General features: G+C 41.5%; 1 protein-coding gene across 2 annotated transcripts; it reads left to right on the forward strand.

Moving 5' to 3' along the window:
- The first annotated feature begins 2,264 nt into the window (after positions 1-2,264).
- Positions 2,265-17,321, forward strand: nlrc3l1 (NLR family, CARD domain containing 3-like 1). Of its 2 annotated transcripts, XM_080748474.1 has the most exons (8): positions 2,265-2,346; positions 4,397-4,610; positions 8,080-8,187; positions 8,370-8,447; positions 8,596-8,704; positions 8,828-9,068; positions 10,322-11,241; positions 11,276-12,244. In XM_080748474.1, the coding sequence occupies exons 2-8, from the start codon at positions 4,447-4,449 to the stop codon at positions 11,945-11,947; spliced, it is 2,292 nt and encodes a 763-aa protein (XP_080604600.1). In that variant the 5' UTR covers positions 2,265-2,346; positions 4,397-4,446; the 3' UTR covers positions 11,948-12,244. The 2 variants fall into 2 exon arrangements, with proteins under 2 accessions (XP_080604600.1, XP_080604599.1); XM_080748473.1 differs by lacking the exons at positions 10,322-11,241; positions 11,276-12,244 and adding an exon at positions 15,429-17,321.
- The last annotated feature ends 146 nt before the right edge of the window (positions 17,322-17,467 follow it).

The following is a 17,467-nucleotide window of genomic DNA, read 5'->3' on the forward strand; positions in this document are numbered from 1 at the left end:
TATAGACTACTGTAAAGGTTCATTGGCTATAGACTGTTAAGTGTAAATCCTGTATGATGAGATGTCAACAGGTGCTGTCTTGACCCAAACATGCCTTACAATTTTGATTTGAGTATGTGTGTTTGCATTCATGTCCATCCATGGGTTTTGATTGATTGAAGAATTTATTAGAAGTTTGCAATAGAAAAAAGTACAGTTTCATGACAGTACAAATCACTGGTACAAGGTCAACTAAAAGGAGATCCTAGAAAGCCGAGGCTTATTTCCACAGGAACCACACTTTAAGTATCTCATATAACATTGAAAGACAGACGGATAGAACATAGTACTTTATCTAGGATAATATCAGTTTCAAAAGCATAACATCAAATACAAAAGGCAGAATACAAAGAAAAAGGGGGGGGGGGAGCATGGGGGCTTAGTCTATTTACAAGTCACGGGTAGCTGCTGTCTGAAGGTGACTTTTCATACCAATTTTGAAGGAGGCTAGGGACTTGCTCTCCTTTAGGGCTTGTGGAAGGGCGTTCCACATGTTGATGGTATAGCAGGAGAACGAGTTAGCGCCTTGTTTAGTGTTAAATCTACGCTGATGATGATTAGTGGAGCTGCCTCTGGTGTTATGATCGTGAACATCCTTGACCTTTAAGAAGTAGTTTGTCAGGTACATGGGAATCTTGGAGGTGTAGTGTATCTTGTACACCAGGCCCATTGCAAGATGCTGTACTCTGTCAGCTACTTTGAGCCACCCCACGCTTTCGTGGTGATGCTCGGTAAGGTGGGTCAGAGGAGGGAGACCAAGCACAACCCTAATTAGTTTGTTTTGGGCTGTTTGGAGCTTTAGCTTTAAGGCAGCTGGGGCGTCGCGATACCAGACAAGGACTCCGTAATCAATGAGGGGCCCAATAAGAGCACCTCCTAGTGTCTTTCGGGATTTAATATTGATCAGTGGGGCAACTCTTTGCAGGAAGCGAATTCGTTGATTGACTTTATTGATTACCTTGGTGGTCATTTTTTCACTGGATAGGTTAGCCTCCAGGATGCAACCCAGGTAGCAGATGTGGTTTTTTCTTTCTATCACAGTGTCACCTACTTTAATTGTGAAGTTCTCAACTAGGCTAAGTTTCTGACTAGATCCAAAGAGGATACATTCAGTTTTGCCTAGGTGAATTGAGAGTCTGTTGTCATTGAGCCAGGTGCAGATCTTGTTAAGTTCACAGTTAAGGGCCTTTTCAACCTGCAAAATGTCTCTGCCTGAGACTAGGAGAGCCGAGTCATCCGCGAACAGAAACAGATTGCAGTCACAAGCAGATGACATGTCGTTTACGTATATTAAGAACAACAGTGGTCCTAGTATACTCCCTTGAGGTACTCCACAGTTTACTGGGAGGGGGGGGGACAGGGTTCCGTTGACTTCCACCATCTGTTCCCTCCCCACCAAGTAAGAGTGCATCCATCTCACTGCTGTGCTATCAAGACCAATAGCTTTGAGTTTTTCGATCAGAATAGAATGATCGACGGTGTCAAATGCCTTCTGGAGGTCCAGCATGACCATGCCACAATATTTGCCATCGTGAATTTCACGTTTGATGTAATCATTCAAATAGATGAGGCATGTGTCTGTGGAATGGGACTCTCTGAAGCCAGACTGGAACTCGTAGGGTCGGGATGCGAGGGGACCCTAAAGGATAAGTGGGCCATGCAGGGCCTCCGAGTCTTAATCCATCCCTGCAACCAGTTTACCTTGATTTTGGGGGATCTCAACCCTATTACCATCCCAGGGCATGATTAAGCATATAGGAGGATAAAGCAAGGAATTATAAAGCCATGATTATTCCCTGGATAGCTATACCCTACACTGAATGAATGTGTGTATGTAAGCAGACTATAGGCGCACGCACACGCACACGCACACGCACACGCACACACACACACACACACACACACACACACACACACACACACACACACACTCCCAGCATGCCTGTGGTTTTCCACATTTATGAGTAGACCTATATTTCTGTTTTGTGTATCAGCTAATTGTCTCATAGCCTAGTGCTAGGCTGTCAGTAACACAACACAGGCACTTAATAACTAAACCTTTATGTTTTAATTTTATTCATGTATAATAATTTGAGCATTCATGTTCCAGTCCACTTGGTGGCAGTACATGCACACAGCAAACGTCCCGCCCCCCAAAATAAGGGAGTTTCTTGTTTCGTTTCGTCACGACTTGTCTTGAGCAGAAGAGGAACTGTCTGAAACAGAACAGAACAGACTTGAAACTGGAAGAAGAAAGTTTGTCGACGACGTTGACGACGAGGCTCCGCAACGACGAGGCCTATTTGGGTAACTTTTAACACATTTATTTTAATAATTATGTAGGATTTATGCCTATCCTATGCATGCATGCAAGCTGGTATGCATCGTTCTGTTGTTGTGGATGTGGAGTGGGGTGTAATGTGTAAGGTTCTACGTTATAGTCTACTGAAGAGCCAGGCTCGCTAGCAGTTTTGGAAAAAAACGACTCAAATGTTTTACTGAAGTAAAAGTATCAATTTAATACTGCAAAAGTCCTCCTCCGACCTTTTCCCTCCTGCAGGCGCACTTGAGTACAGTATTTAAGACAGTAAATGTACTTTGTATGTTACTTTCACTTTCCAGTTTCCGCCACTGCTCGCTAGTGAGCACACCTTGGAATGCTAAGAACTGAAAGATTATCACAACAAATGTGCTATTAAATCGCAAAATAATTAGGCCTACACTTTGCATGTTAACAATAGTCATGCGTGCGTGTTTGCGTGCAGTCAGTGTTGCGAGAAAGCTGATCTCATGTGATCAAATTTTAACGATTTATGAGTTGAGTTTCAATCCGTCTTTTATGTGCTCAGTATTTCCGCATTCTGCACGCTGAAGAAATACGGAAACGGACCAGTTGAAACACGTCAACCGTTGGACAAAGCCCGCCGTTTGTAGCTAAACTAATCATAAAACCCATAAAACAATCAAACTATTTGTATACTATTTCTAACATTTAAATGCTTATATGTGGGTAGATGAAAAGTTGGTAGACCTACCAGAGCTTGACCTAAATATGAAATAATAAAACCATACACTGATTGAAGAAGACATGAACAGATGAAGTTTTATCGAAGAGATATTGGTTGATTACTTTATAGGCTTGCATAGGAAAAGGTAGCTCTGGTCCATCGCGTCACCTCCCGCATCGCTCCCGGTGACGCTCTGACAGACCCGTCGGGAAACGGCTGGACTCGAGATTGTCGGCCCCTCCGAGCGCTCAATACCAGTCAAAATAAACAAAACCGTTTCACTACTCACCAAACCAAAGGTCGTTTTGCGCTGTTGAAAGTCTATTCTCCGCGGTGGTGAACCCCTCAGCACCCCACCTACTCTGTAAAATACATTATTTTTGTCATGAAATAAAGTGCATCCAACTCGACCGCCGCTTATTTCCGGGTTGTGAACCATTGTATCTGTGGTGGCCGCTAGGTGGCTCGAGGTGGGTGCGTTTTTTTTCTTGACAAAAATAATGTATTTTACAGAGTAGGTGGGGTGCTTAGGGGTTCACCACCGCGGAGAATAGACTTTCAACAGCGCAAAACGACCTTTGGTTTGGTGAGTAGTGAAACGGTTTTGTTTATTTTGACTGGTATTGAGCGCTCGGAGGGGCCGACAATCTCGAGTCCAGCCGTTTCCCGACGGGTCTGTCAGAGCGTCACCGGGAGCGATGCGGGAGGTGACGCGATGGACCAGATATAAGGAAAAGGTACAGGACAGTTCACTGATACAAGGCCAACTTAAAGGATAAAGACCAGAATAAAGCTTTTGGGGTACCCACATTTTTTCAGTACCCCATTAACCCAATTTGAAGCCTGTTCAAATATTTCTCAAGTCTGTGTTCTACATTTATGACCTTTGTAGGATACTGGTCAGGTGGGCACTGGGACATCTGTGCAGTTCGATGGAAAATTGGCTATTTTGTCCAAAATGCTAAAAAAATAAAATATTTTTAAAATATCTTGTCTTAAATTTAAGAAAGTATACATGATGTGAATATACATAGGTCACGGTACTTCATTTCATGTGTAGGCTACATTACAGAGTAGGCCTAAATACCAAACCACACCCATGATTCGCCTTGCAACATGCAACTACTTGCAGCCATTATCCCCCCCAAAGGCATTTGCAATGACCTTTAAACTGTTTTGTTGCAAGGAGTTGCTTAAGTCTCCACTTTAATAGAAAATGTAATACTTGGAAGTTGTGTAAACGTATAATAGCTAAATGAAAATATCTACATTAGCAGATTCCTATAGTGTTGTTTTTTTTTAAAATAAAATGTGCCTAAAGTTTTTGCAACATTTGTTCCTTGCTGTAGGCATTTCCTCATTCCATAGTGTCTGACTCCTTGACGCTACGTCCACAACCATGGAGGAGGGTGAAGTAGAAATGAGTTCCACACACTCGGACAGGATCTCCTTTCTGGAAGAAGGGACCGGTGCTGCTGAGAATGATGAGGAGGAGGATGAGATCTACTATATCCCTGAGAGGAGACCTTCTCTGGACCTTGCACCTATGGATACCAGTCACTGGTGGGTGGGGACTGGGGAGACATTGTTGCTAAACACTAGCCTCAAAGCAGTGTTAATTTTGACAGCAAATTATGATTTAGTTTTAGTCAGTCTTTTGAATAAAATGAAGTTTTAGTCACATTTTTGTTAATCTGAAAGGTTTTACTGTAGTTTTAGTTGACTACATATCATAAGATATTAGTCGACTAAATGTACAGTTGATTTGGTCGACTAAAATATATTTTGGCAGGTCTTGATGGAGTCGTAATGTCTAAATTATAGCCGATCTACATTCTACAACCCATGAGAGATCTATTTTTAATAGGCAAAATATAAAATAGGGCATAACTGTTTAACTGTTCCCCATTTAGCAGGGGATACCCTGGAACTAGCGTTGTGAGCTTGTAAGGGGTCCCGGGCACAAACTCTTTACAAATGGGATTCTGCTGCCATACTTATCAATTTGGTGTTCCTTGACATGAAAATGTTGAGAACCACTGGTGTAATTTAAGGTTTGACGAAACTGTTACCACTGAGCCACCACAGCAGTGATTTTTATCCAGTAGAAAAACTATAGAAAAACAACAACGAGACAGGGAAATAACTTCAGAGAGAATGGACATATTAACCGCAGATAAGGTATAACCAGGCTATCTGATTAGCATCACAGAGACACTGTACTATTAGGCCTACTGTCTGTCGGCCGGCCCGTCTCCCCTTGCCCCCACCATAAAAACCAGGAAATGACCATACATGAAAATGGCTTATTACTAAATTTGTGCATAAAAAGTTATATTACCTCTCAAATATCTTGGTTATATGAACATTGTTAACTCATTCCCCGCCTCCCCCGATAGTCCCGAGAAAATCCCTATGTCGTTCCCCGCCAGGCCCGATAGTCCCGAGAATTTGCTTTTATATAATGTAATGTTTAATTACACACTTCCACAGCTTGTGACAAATTTTGAGCCTTCTGTCTTAAAGTGGAACCAAAAATATCACACATCAAAGTAAGTGTGTTTGAAAAAAAGACTGTAATAATGTATAAATTGCAATACAAATGTATAAATCTCCCCATAACGCACAGTGAACTGGCAAAGTGACGCATTTGAGCACTCAAGGCTGGCAGCCGGGAAAAAAAGAGAAGAAAAAAAAGTGTTAGAACAGCTGTGTGTGTGTGTGTGTGTGTGTGTGTGTGTGTGTGTGTGTGTGTGTGTGTGTGTGTGTGTGTGTGTGTGTGTGTGTGTGTGTGTGTGTGTGTGTGTGTGTGTGTGTGTGTGTGTGTGTGTGTGTGTGTGTGTGTGTGTGTGTACATCTCTTAGCTGGCTGGTCCACGTCACGGACCACCAGTGGTCCCCCTGATCAGCAGCACACAGTCCCATAAAGAAATAGTGCTATCAGAGATCTGCCTCTCTCTCTCTCAAGACACAAAAAAAATATCGCCAAAGCCATATAATTGCTTCTAAAACATACCTGAGAATGATGATCGTTGATTAGAATCCACACCAAGGTCCATATATCCAATATATCCAGGCTATAATATTATATTCTTTGTAATGGTATGTTAGTCCACACGCAAGCAGTCCTTTGCAAAGGGGGGTCCCTGGTCGCCTTTCTACCAATAGGGGGTCCGCGGGCCCAACGCTTCGCTCCGCAGAGGCAGAGCAGTGGGAACACGACAATCAACTGTTACATAAGTTATAAAATCAATCGATCATTTGTTACATAAGTTCACACGACATCCAGTTGTCAGAGACAAATGAAGTGGTCCCTGGCGATCACGAAGGGGGTCCCCGTCCTCTCACTACCCTGGTCTCCAGCCAACACTTCTCAGGGAACCAGTGGGTCCGTGGACCACCAAACAAACAACTACTGTGATGAAGCCTCAAAAGACGCGCAACAGAGATCAACTTGCCTCGTTAGCAAAGAGCGCACCAGAGCTCTGTTTAGCAGGGCAGTGCAGAGGATTTTTTAGGGGCAGGGGGAGACATTTTTCTAACTATGTCCTAGAATGTGAAAATAGCAGATCTACAAGCTCTACAAGCTCTCAATGTGTCACAGAGCGATGTGTTGAGCTTGTAGAGCTTGTAGATCTGCTATTTTCGAAAAAATATATGTTAGAAAAAAGACTCATGCCCCCTTTGATGTCTATTTGTGTGTGTGCACCTGTAGAGATCAAAATCCATCCGAGACACATAGAGACAGAGAGAAAGCGCCCCCAAGTGGGGGCTCACATAAATACTCACATTATACAGCAATATAGTATGTGAAATTGCTGAGTGTATGGTCAGACATAGCCAATAAAAACATGTTTCTCTGCATTTTTCTAAACAGAAAATTAAAAAAAAATAATAATCCTATTACATAATTACATTAGTACACTTATCTGATAATGCCTGAAGCCATAAAGACAAATATCAAGTGAGTTATCCACTTGAAAAGCGATCGATCACAAAAAGGTCAATATCTCCAGTTTTTTCAATTATAGCTGGATTTTGGTCAAAAATGGCTATTTTGAGATGGCTGCAACTATAGAAAAAAAAGCTTTTTATTTATTTATTTTATTTTTTGGTGAGACTAGAGGTTGTCCTGTTTCATTTCGGGTACTGTATGACATCGTCGAAAAAATACAGAATTTAGGAAAAATGTCAATATAAAAAAAATATATAATTTTTTTTATTAAACAAAATGGCAGGAGAGCCATACAGTCAATGTTAAAATGGCGGCCAATGTGTTAATGTCACGTAGTTTGTTTATGCTCATTTATTGAAATCAAATAATTTGCTTTGCTTATTTATTGCTCGTGGGGACGGGCAGAATTCAGTGTCATAGACGGCCGGGACCCAGTCCATAGCGATTTTCATTATTTCAACAAATAAGCATAAACAAACTATTACACATGAATTATATTGATGTAACTAAGATATCTGAACGGGTAAATATATTTTATATTGCATTTACTATTAAAAGACAATTTATGTTGAGGTTACTTCCTCATTCCATAGCGGTGAATTCAGAGCAAACGTCAATCCATCTGTGATATACATCCCGCCATGTTTTCAGACTGTTTTTATTGAAAGCACGTGACCTACTGTATCACAATGTACATTTTTGCTGGTGACATGACACCTTTTAAGCGGAAGTGAAAATGACGATCTACAAGCTCACAACTTTGAACTTGTAGATTTTCACTTGTTTTGGTCCTGGGGAGACATAAAATTTCTCTTTTGGGTATGGGGCTAAAAGGTTTGAACACTGGTCTATGTTGTAACAGAATGTATGTCTGTAGTGTAGGTCCTTTGACACAAAAACATTATATCCATATAAGCCCAGGCCAGTTTAAAATAATTATACTTGCTGTGTGTGTGTTTGCGCAAGGAAATATATATTTACAATATATCAATTTACTATAAAGAAAGTTCTTTGATGGCTGGGGTTATGCTTTACTAAATGTGTGTTGTGGAAAATAACATTTCCCCATTTGTCATAGGCAAACTGTTGAAAGAGCTGCATCTCCAGTTTTGAGTTACTCTTCAATGGGGAGCGATAGTGGTCATCAGTCTGTTGGAATGGACGATAAAGACAGAAGCTCCACAAGGTACGAGTCTAAAGAAAACAAAACAAAACAAAAAGTGCCACAACATGTAGTCAGTACATACAGTGACTGAGCTCATTTGTTACCATAAAACATAAAAGTAATTTTAAAATGTATCATCATGCATGTTGAAGTCACTTTTAAATTTGTATTCAACTGAGTGCTTTGTGATTCCTGTCTGACAGTGTCCGCCTAGAGAGAACGGACTCATTCTCAAGCTGCTACTCCTACGACAGTGATGATTGTGAAAAAAGAACACGCAAGTAAGATAATTCAGTTGCATGTGTATTCTAAGTAAAATCCTCTATAAAGATATACCTTCTCAGTCAAGTGAAATTAACACGGGATCCTACTGTGTACAACTGTCTGTTTACTGACTGCATCATGTTCAAATTTCACCAATGCCACCAGAGTTGGAACCAAAGATGACACCATCTCATTACCTCCTGCAAGACCAGAGCTCATCAAAGACCCAAATGTGGTTAAGCACCCTTCCCTGACTGTAGGGTTCACTTTCAAGGTTGGTGTGTATTTGTGGGCTCATCTCAATATTGTATTTATTTATTTATATTCGTCACAGTAAAGGCCATTAGAAACTTTGCCCAACTTATGAAAGTTTTCTTTGGTTTACTTTCAAAATTAGGTGGTCTGTGAAATCTTGAAAAAGTTGACAGAAACTGAACTGACGTACTTCAGAGAGACCCTGTGGAATCGGTATCCAGAGTCCTGGAGCATTTCACCCCAGCACTTGGACATGATTGACCTGGTCGACAAGCTGCTGGAGTGTTACGACGTTGAAGTGACGATACAGCTCACCAAGTACATTCTCAAGCTACTGGGAAAGAAAAAGCTGGTCGAGCATCTTGAGGAGAGGATCTTAAGGAGTAAGTATCCACCTGGTAACGTCTTGTATGAACATCCCTTAATTTACATTTTTTGTATTGAATACTTTCTTAGTCAGAAATGTAAACAGCAGGGAGACTCAGGGGTTGACACTAAGGTCTCAGAGGCACTTGCCTGAAAAGTAAATCATCCATTATAAAATTATAAAAATGTAAAGACCGTTTCAATTGAACCCTTCTTTTTTACTTTGTACTTGCGAATTCTGGGGCTGTGCAATAAAAAAAAAGTCTTACCTCAATATGTTTGCCAAATATCCAAATAGCTATGAATATGACTATGGGTTCACACTTTGTATTTTGTAAGTGAAAACGGCACATTATAGGTCAAAAGTGATCTTATTTTACATTCCATACACCAGAAGACACTTATTTTCCCATAACTTGACAAAGTAAACTTATTTTGAAGTCCACTGACGGTCAAGGGTTTTGATGAGCTCATGTCACGCACACGCCGGCCCGTAGAGTTAAATAGACACAAATTGTTCTACTGGGAAAGAAGGCTTGAATTAACTGAGTGAGTTGTAGATAGCTGTGTGTGTGAGCTTCTTTGGGGTGAACTATCCCTTTAAGACAGATGCCTCGTGTTGAATTTATAGAGAACTAAAGACTCAAACTCCACCTGCCCGAAGGTTTTATTTAACTGTCGCGGGCAGTCGGGCAACTGCTGGTGTCAACCCCTGAAAAGGATAACACAAAAATGTCCTGGGGACATGTTTCCATTGTGGTCCTATGTATTCAATTCATCAACATACATAATACACCATCAACAAATAACTATGTACAACAAAGAAGAAATGGGTAAAACAGCGGCAGTGAATGACACTTCTTTTTTGGGGAATTAAAATCTACCTCCCCATGTTTTTTAATAATTATTATTATTATTAAGGGAATGTTTTACTTACACCACTATCATGACACTCAAAAAAGAAGAAAACACCACTAAAAGAAGAAAAACCCTGCTCATGCAGGCAACCAGAAAGCGCAAACTCAACTTGACCCAGTAAATCTGGTAACCGTTAGTGTCAACCCCATGAGAACTGCCATGTATGGAATCATCAACTCCGCGCTCTGCAGAGGAAAAACCTCCACACTGTTTCTGCAGAATGCATTTGTCTTAACTGCATGGCTCGGAGTTGATCATCCAAAGAACAAACACCCCAAAATACTTTGTACTGTAAAAGGGTGTAAAAGGGTGTTTCACTTAAAGGTTTTGGGTTTTGTTTTGTTTTGTGCAGATGAAGTACGCTTTGCACTAAGGAACACACTAAAGCAGAACTATGCCAGTGTAAAGGAGCCTTTGGAACAAGTGCAGAAGCCCTTTCACAGTGTCTACAGTCCTGTCCACATGACCTTATCACATAATCATGGGCCATGCTATGAACATGAGATAAGGAAAATAGCGAGGATAGAGAAAAATACCCACCCAGAAAAACCGATGGACCAAAGTATGATCTTTCGTATGGATATGATCGAGGAACATAATGTCAACTTTCTCGTGACTATTGGAGCACCAGGGTCAGGGAAGTCTATGTCCGTGCAGAAGTTCATCCTCGATTGGGCCGAAGAGCGGAGCCACGATCACATCAACTTCGTGTTTCCCCTGCCCTTCAAAGATCTATACAAAATCCCTGACGAAAAGATCAGCTTCCTGGATTTGTTGTACAGGTTCTACCCAGAAGCCAGGAGGTTGAAGGCATTAAATAGTATAGATGGAGAGGGAAAGTTCCTGTTCATCTTTGATGGATTTGATGAGTACCCAGTGGAGTGCGCCTTTGGCCGCGTCTACACTGTTGATTGCACTAATGTCTGCCCCGTGTCCCAGATAGTAGTAAACCTCCTCAGGGGATCGATGTACCGCAACAATCTAGTGTGGGTCACTACACGCCCACTGAAGAATTGCGACCTGCCATCGCCATCAGTGTTTTCAAAAACAACTGAAATTCAAGGATTCAATGATGACCTGAAGGACGTGTACTTCAGGAAAATGTTTGATGACCCAGCTCAAGCGGAAAAAGTCATTAACCATGTGAAATCCTTAAAAACCATGCACATCATGTGTCACCTGCCTGTTTTTTGCGCACTGCTGCGTACAGAGTTCCAAAGGGAGTTTGATAAACATGGCCCACATGCAGAGCTGCCCAGAACCTTGACCAAGGTGTACACACGGCTCCTACTGAGGAACTTGGAAGGTGTACACACGGCTCCTACTGAGGAACTTGGACGGTCGCAGCACCAGAGCCAAACCCCGCACCCCAGAAGAGGAACTAGATTTCCTCATGAAAATGGGAAAGCTAGCCTTCGGCATGGTTGAAAAAGGCGAATGGGAAGTGGATACTCAATTCTGGGATGACAGTGGGATAACCTATGAAGAGGCAGTAGAAGCCAGCGGCCTCTGCACAGAGTTTGATAATGGAAGATATATCTTCAGTGTAGAAAGGTCCCAGACCTTTGTCCCTTTTAGCATGCAGGAGTACATGGCTGCGCTCTATGCATTTCTCTCCTTCAGCAATCATGGGAAGAATGTTCTCCTCACAACGGCCCTGAAAGACAAGATTTCACGGATGTTTAAGCCGGGCAGTTGGTTAGACCTGTACAAGTGTGCCGTGGAACGAAGCCTCCTTTGTGAAGATGGAAGAGACGACCTCTTCTTGCGTTTCCTGATGGGGATGGCAGTGAAGACCAACCAAGAACTGCTCAAGCACCTGATGACCTCTTCAGAAAAAACATCTCTCGTGGAGGACATAGCCAAATTCATCAAGAAGAAGTTGAACAAGGGAGATCTGAACCCTGACAGGATGGCCAACTTGCATCACTGTTTGGATGAGCTGGGCGTTGGAACAAAGCAGGCATCAACCCTTTGAGTACTCTTTTGAAAGAAACTGTTTGCTTCACGTTCCTTTTTGACCAAAGTATGGAAACGAACTACACAAAAGCTCCAACCATCATCCTGCTACACAACGTTGTGACATGAACTATACATTTTCTTAAATCAATGTAGTTTGTCTTGATTTTAATTGACGTCAAGTTCACTTCGCAAAATGGTGACATGTTGGAATTGATTATCTGTGTTTCGGTATTTTCCAATTATGTATTTTGTCTTTGGCACCCTGAAATTAGGTAATGTACAGTTTTTTAAATGTTTATGGACATAAACATTTTTTTTTGATAAATTGCATATGCATAAACATGTTTTTACGTTTCTGTCAAAAGAATAAAAGAAAGGCCAAGAGCTTATTTTAATTGTTTGTGTGTGTGTCTGTGAGAGTGAGTGAATGAATCGGGGAGGAAGGTAACAGAGTTCCACGTGTTGGGGCGAGGGTAGCAGAGATTATTATAGAAACGAAAATGCATTCATATAATTTCCAAGACAACTAAGGCACATCTTTCCCCCTGTAGTCTGTTAAATTGTAAATGGTGCATTGGTATAGTGCTTTTATCCAAGGCGCTATACAGAGATTGTGCATTCACACACACGCATTCATAAACCAATGGCGAAGGATACACCAATGGCGGCGGAGGATACCATGCAAGGCACCAACCTGCTCACTGGGAGCAACTACGGTTTCAGAGTCTTGGTCAAGGACTCTTCGACACGAACTCTGGTGGAGCCCGGGATCGAACTGGGTACCCTCCTTGTTCTAATGACTGTTTCTCTACCCCTGAGCCATTGCAGCCCCTGTTAAAAGTAACTATGCAATGTACCAGTTTATCAAACTTTGCACTGACTGATGCTAATATTATGAAAACGATAATTCTATTTCTAATCTATGTAGTGTTTTCTGAGAGCTGGATTTGGGTACAGTGGTGATAATATAATGATGCATAAAAGTATCTGACAATATATAAAGTCACAATACCAACTTTGAGGCAGTATTGCTGTTTTAAAAAAGGTTTGTCTTCATTTCCTGAAAAAAATCGTCTCATACAATTTTAATCAGGCAAAACAATCCACTGTACATCATTTATTTTAGTTTCTCCAGAACAAACTGCCCACTATTTCCATAAAGCTTTGCTTTTAGACCTAACTTGAACACATTTCTCAATTCTCAGGAGATGTCATTCACTGCTGTTACTTTTTATCATTTCTATTTATAGTTTGTATTTGTTGATGACATGCACTGTATTAATATTCTATGCTATATTGATGAATTGAATACAAAGGGCTTTGATGGAAATGAGTCCCTGGGACCTTTTTGTGTTATCCCTATAGTCTAAACAGTACTCCTGTGCTGTTAACATTACTGACTAATAAGAGTATTCAGTCAATACAAAAAAGGTTTTAAAAGTCTGTGAGCATTTGTCATCTGCATATTTGCCTTTTGATAGCAGGTATTGGCTCTAGCAACACCTCACTGTTAAAGTTGACAATGTATAACTATTCCCTACACCCACTAAGCAGGTGCAGGTGGCAGGCGCACAGGGAAATTCCACACAGACATGATCACAAATAGTTGTCATTGCATTTCTCACATGATGGCAAATCATGCCTCAGTGTTTAACTATCAATGAACACTGAGGATTTTACTGTGTGAATGCAGACCTTCCCAAAATACATATATGTCCTGGTATAGAGGTAATCTAAATCATATGACCTGTATTATTGGACATTTAGTAAAATGACAGATTGTCACATGAAGTGATCAAATGTTTCCCCCTCCATGCCTAGTCTTCCACAGTGTGGTGTAATTCACTTAAAAGAAAAAAGGTAGTTACATCTGTATGTGGTATACACCAAGTACTTAACAGAAAACCTTATGACTTTTAAAAGGACACCTGCTAATGAGACCAGGGACGTCACGGGGGGGGGGGGGGGGGGGGGACTGAGTTACTAGGGCCCAAGGTGGAGGGGCCTTAATTATTTTATACTTTAGCTATGAAAAATAGCAGATATACAAGCTCACAGTGTGACACCGAGTGCCGCACCGCAAGCTTGTAGATCTGCAATTTTTGAAAAGTGAAAATGTGTGCAAATCTTTGAATATGTGTATTTTTTAAAGCGAACATTTGTAACTCAAACTTTGCTTCTGGGGGGGGAGGGGAGGGGGGGGGGCCCTGGAACAAAATATTTTGAGATGGAGGTCCGTGGCCAAATACATATCATTTTTGGTGGTCCTTCACATGAAAAGGTTTGAGCAGCACTGACATAAAAACATGTTTTTTTTCTTTCTTTTTTTTTTTTTAAACCTTAGAAGGATTTGAAATATTCAAAGTCTTGCACAAATTTTCACGATTTTCAAAAATAGCAGATCTACAAGCTCGCAGCGCGGCACAGATCTGTTTTTCAATTGTTAAAGCACAAAATAATAAATTCCCAATCTAATGAAGAACACCGCAGTGAATGTGAATCCTTGTACCTAGGGCCCAGAATGTGTGTGCGACACCCCTGAATGAGACCATAGGTTTAACTAACAATAGAAAACGGAAGTTGAGAATGAATGACCATAACAGCATTTCAGTCGGATCTGCTTATAAAGGACATGGTCGGACTGGTAATGTCGGTCGGTCCATACTGATGTCGGACAGTCCTTGTCCGTTATGGCCATAGACGTATGCCCCCTTTTGTGCCCATATATGGAGCTGACTGATTTGTTAATGTCTGTTGCCAGCCAGCCTTCCCACCCTTAAGCCAATTGTAATGTAGGATGGAGTTTTGTGTAAGGCATGCCCAAATATGGAGTTCAGGTTCCTCTATGTCATATAATTGATGACATTGGGGTACTCTATGGGGATTTGAAGATTTTTAATATTTTGGGGAAATCGGCTGCTGGCAGTTCTCAAGATACCCTGGTGACTTCATAAATGTATTGAAGGACTCGCATTTGATATTAAATTCTTTAATATGCTCCAGTTAGATGTACTGTAAAATGTACATGGATTTAGAAATAAAATCATATTCATATTTTCTGACCCAGTAGTGTAGTCAGAAATATTTCTTTTTCAGACTACTCACTGAATATACTCACTGAATAGTCAAAGACTTTGATTATTAGTACATACATGACCTTAATTATTAGACCATTGACTAATAATTCAATACAATACGATTTATTTAGCAGAGGAAACGGTAACCACAATTACCACATTAACCCGGCAAATTTTAAAATGTTCAATCTCCCCTCATAAAAATGGCAAAAACTGCAGATGCACAAGCTCACATTTTGGACTTGACCCGGTAAATCAGGCAACCGTTATCAACCTGTGAGAATGTCTATGTATGGAATAACCAACTCGGCTGAGTGGTTATTAAAGAATAAGCCGCTCTGCTGAGGCAAATCCTCCACACTTTTGTGGAGGATTTGCTTTTCCTTTTTAACTTAAATGTTTTGTTTTGTTTTTGTGCAGATGAAGTACGCTTTTCACTAAGGAACACCCTAAAGCACAGATATGCCACTGTAAAGGAGACTTTGAACCCAAAGGAAGTGCCGAAGCCCTTTTACAGTGTCTACAGTCCTGTCCACCTGACCTTGTCCAATAATCATGGGCCAAATTATGACCACGAGATCAGGAAAATAGAGAAGCTAGAGCGCAACCGTCACCCAGAAAAACCCATGACAGAAGATATGATCTTTGGAATGGATATGTGCGAGGAACATCAGGTCACCCTTCTTGTGAGTGTTGGGTTAGCAGGGTCAGGGAAGTCTATGCTTGTGCAGAAGTTCATCCTCGATTGGGCCGAAGAGCGGAGCCACGAACACATCTTCCTCCTGTTTCCCCTGCCATTCACAGAGCTGTACAAGATCCGCGACATCGAGATCAGCTTCCTGGAGTTGTTGTACAGGTTCTACCCAGAAGCCCGGAAGTTGAAGTCTATAGAGAGTATAGATGGCGAGGGAAAGTTCATGTTTATCTTTGATGGCTATGATGAGTACCCAGTGGAGCTCTGCTTCGGCCGCACCTTGTCTGTTGAGGTCAGTACTACCTCTCCCATCAATACGGTGATAGTTAACCTCCTCAGGGGAACCATGTACCACGACAATCTGGTGTGGGTCACGACACGGCCACTGAAGAATTGCGCCCTGCCAGCGCCATCAATTGTGAGAAAAGCGACAGAAGTGCGTGGATTCAATGATGACCTGAAGGACGTGTACTTCAGGAAAATGTTTGCAGACCCAGCACAAGCGGAAAAAGTCATCAACCATGTGAAATCCTGCCAGACCATGCACATCATGTGTCACCTGCCTGTGTTTTGCTCACTGCTGCGTACAGAGTTCCGAAGTGAGTTTAAAAAACATGGCCCTCATGCAGAGCTGCCCAAAGCCATTACCAAGGTGTACACGCAGCTCGTACTGAGGAACTTGCAGATTCGCATCACCAGAGCCAAACCCCGCACCCGAGATGAGGAACAAGATTTCCTCATAAAAATGGGAAAGATGGCCTTCACCATGCTTGAAAAAGGCATATGGGCGATGGAGCGTAAGCTCTGGTCTGATAGTGGGATAACCCAAGAAGAGGCAATCGAAAACAGTGGCATCTGCACAGAGTTTGACAATGGAAGATATGTCTTCAGTATGGAAAGGGCCCAGATGTTTATGCACTCCACCATGCAGGAGTACATGGCAGCGCTCTATGTATTTCTCTCCTTCACCAACCAGGGGAAGAATGTTCTCCTCACAACACCAGTGAAAGGAAACAAGATTTCACGAATGTTTAAGATGGCAGACGGCAGTTTGTTGGACCTGTTCAAGTGTGCTGTGGAGCGAAGCCTGCTTTGTGAAGATGGAAGAGACGACATCTTTTTGCGTTTCCTGATGGGGATGGCAGTGAAGACCAACCAAGAACTGCTGAAGAACGTGATCACCTCCTCAGTAAAATCTGTCGTGGGGGAAATGGCCACATTCATCAGGCAGAAGTTCAACGAAGACCTGCACCCTGACAGGATGGCCAACTTGCATCACTGTTTGGATGAGCTGGGCGTAGGAACAAAGAAGCTGCTGGAAACATCCCTTTGATTACTCTTTTGAAAGAACACTCCTAACTTGCATCCTGTTTGCTTCACATTCCCTTTTGTCCAAAGTATGGAAACTTAACTACAAACTAACACAAAAGCTTCAACTACCATCCTGCAACACAACTTTGAGACATGGTTTCAGTTGACTTAGCTCTGTAGTGGCAAAGGCTGTGTTTTTGTCGCAGACTTCTGGAGTTGATTAAACATTAGGATTTATCTCTATTTACCACATAATGTAATGTCTTTTGTCTTTGGCACCCTGAAATGAGATAATCATCATGTACAAATGTAAATGTTATGGACGTGATTTCAAACGGCATTTGAGAAAACATGTTGTCATAGACAAACTGTTTGGATTAGCATCTTTGACAAATTGCATATGCATAAACATGTACATATCTGCTAAAAAATAAAAGGTCAAGAGCTTATTTTA

The sequence above is a fragment of the Nannobrachium achirus genome, assembly GCF_963921795.1.
Source record: "Nannobrachium achirus genome assembly, chromosome: 19".
Classification (NCBI taxonomy): Eukaryota; Metazoa; Chordata; class Actinopteri; order Myctophiformes; family Myctophidae; genus Nannobrachium; species Nannobrachium achirus.

Excerpts from the sequence above, each read along its gene's own strand:
- nlrc3l1 (XM_080748473.1), top strand. The coding sequence starts at position 4,447 with ATGGAGGAGGGTGAAGTAGAAATGAGTTCCACACACTCGGACAGGATC. Across the intron at positions 8,188-8,369 it reads AAAGACAGAAGCTCCACAAG|TGTCCGCCTAGAGAGAACGG; the intron begins GTACGAGTCTAA and ends CCTGTCTGACAG. Across the intron at positions 8,448-8,595 it reads TGTGAAAAAAGAACACGCAA|AGTTGGAACCAAAGATGACA; the intron begins GTAAGATAATTC and ends CAATGCCACCAG.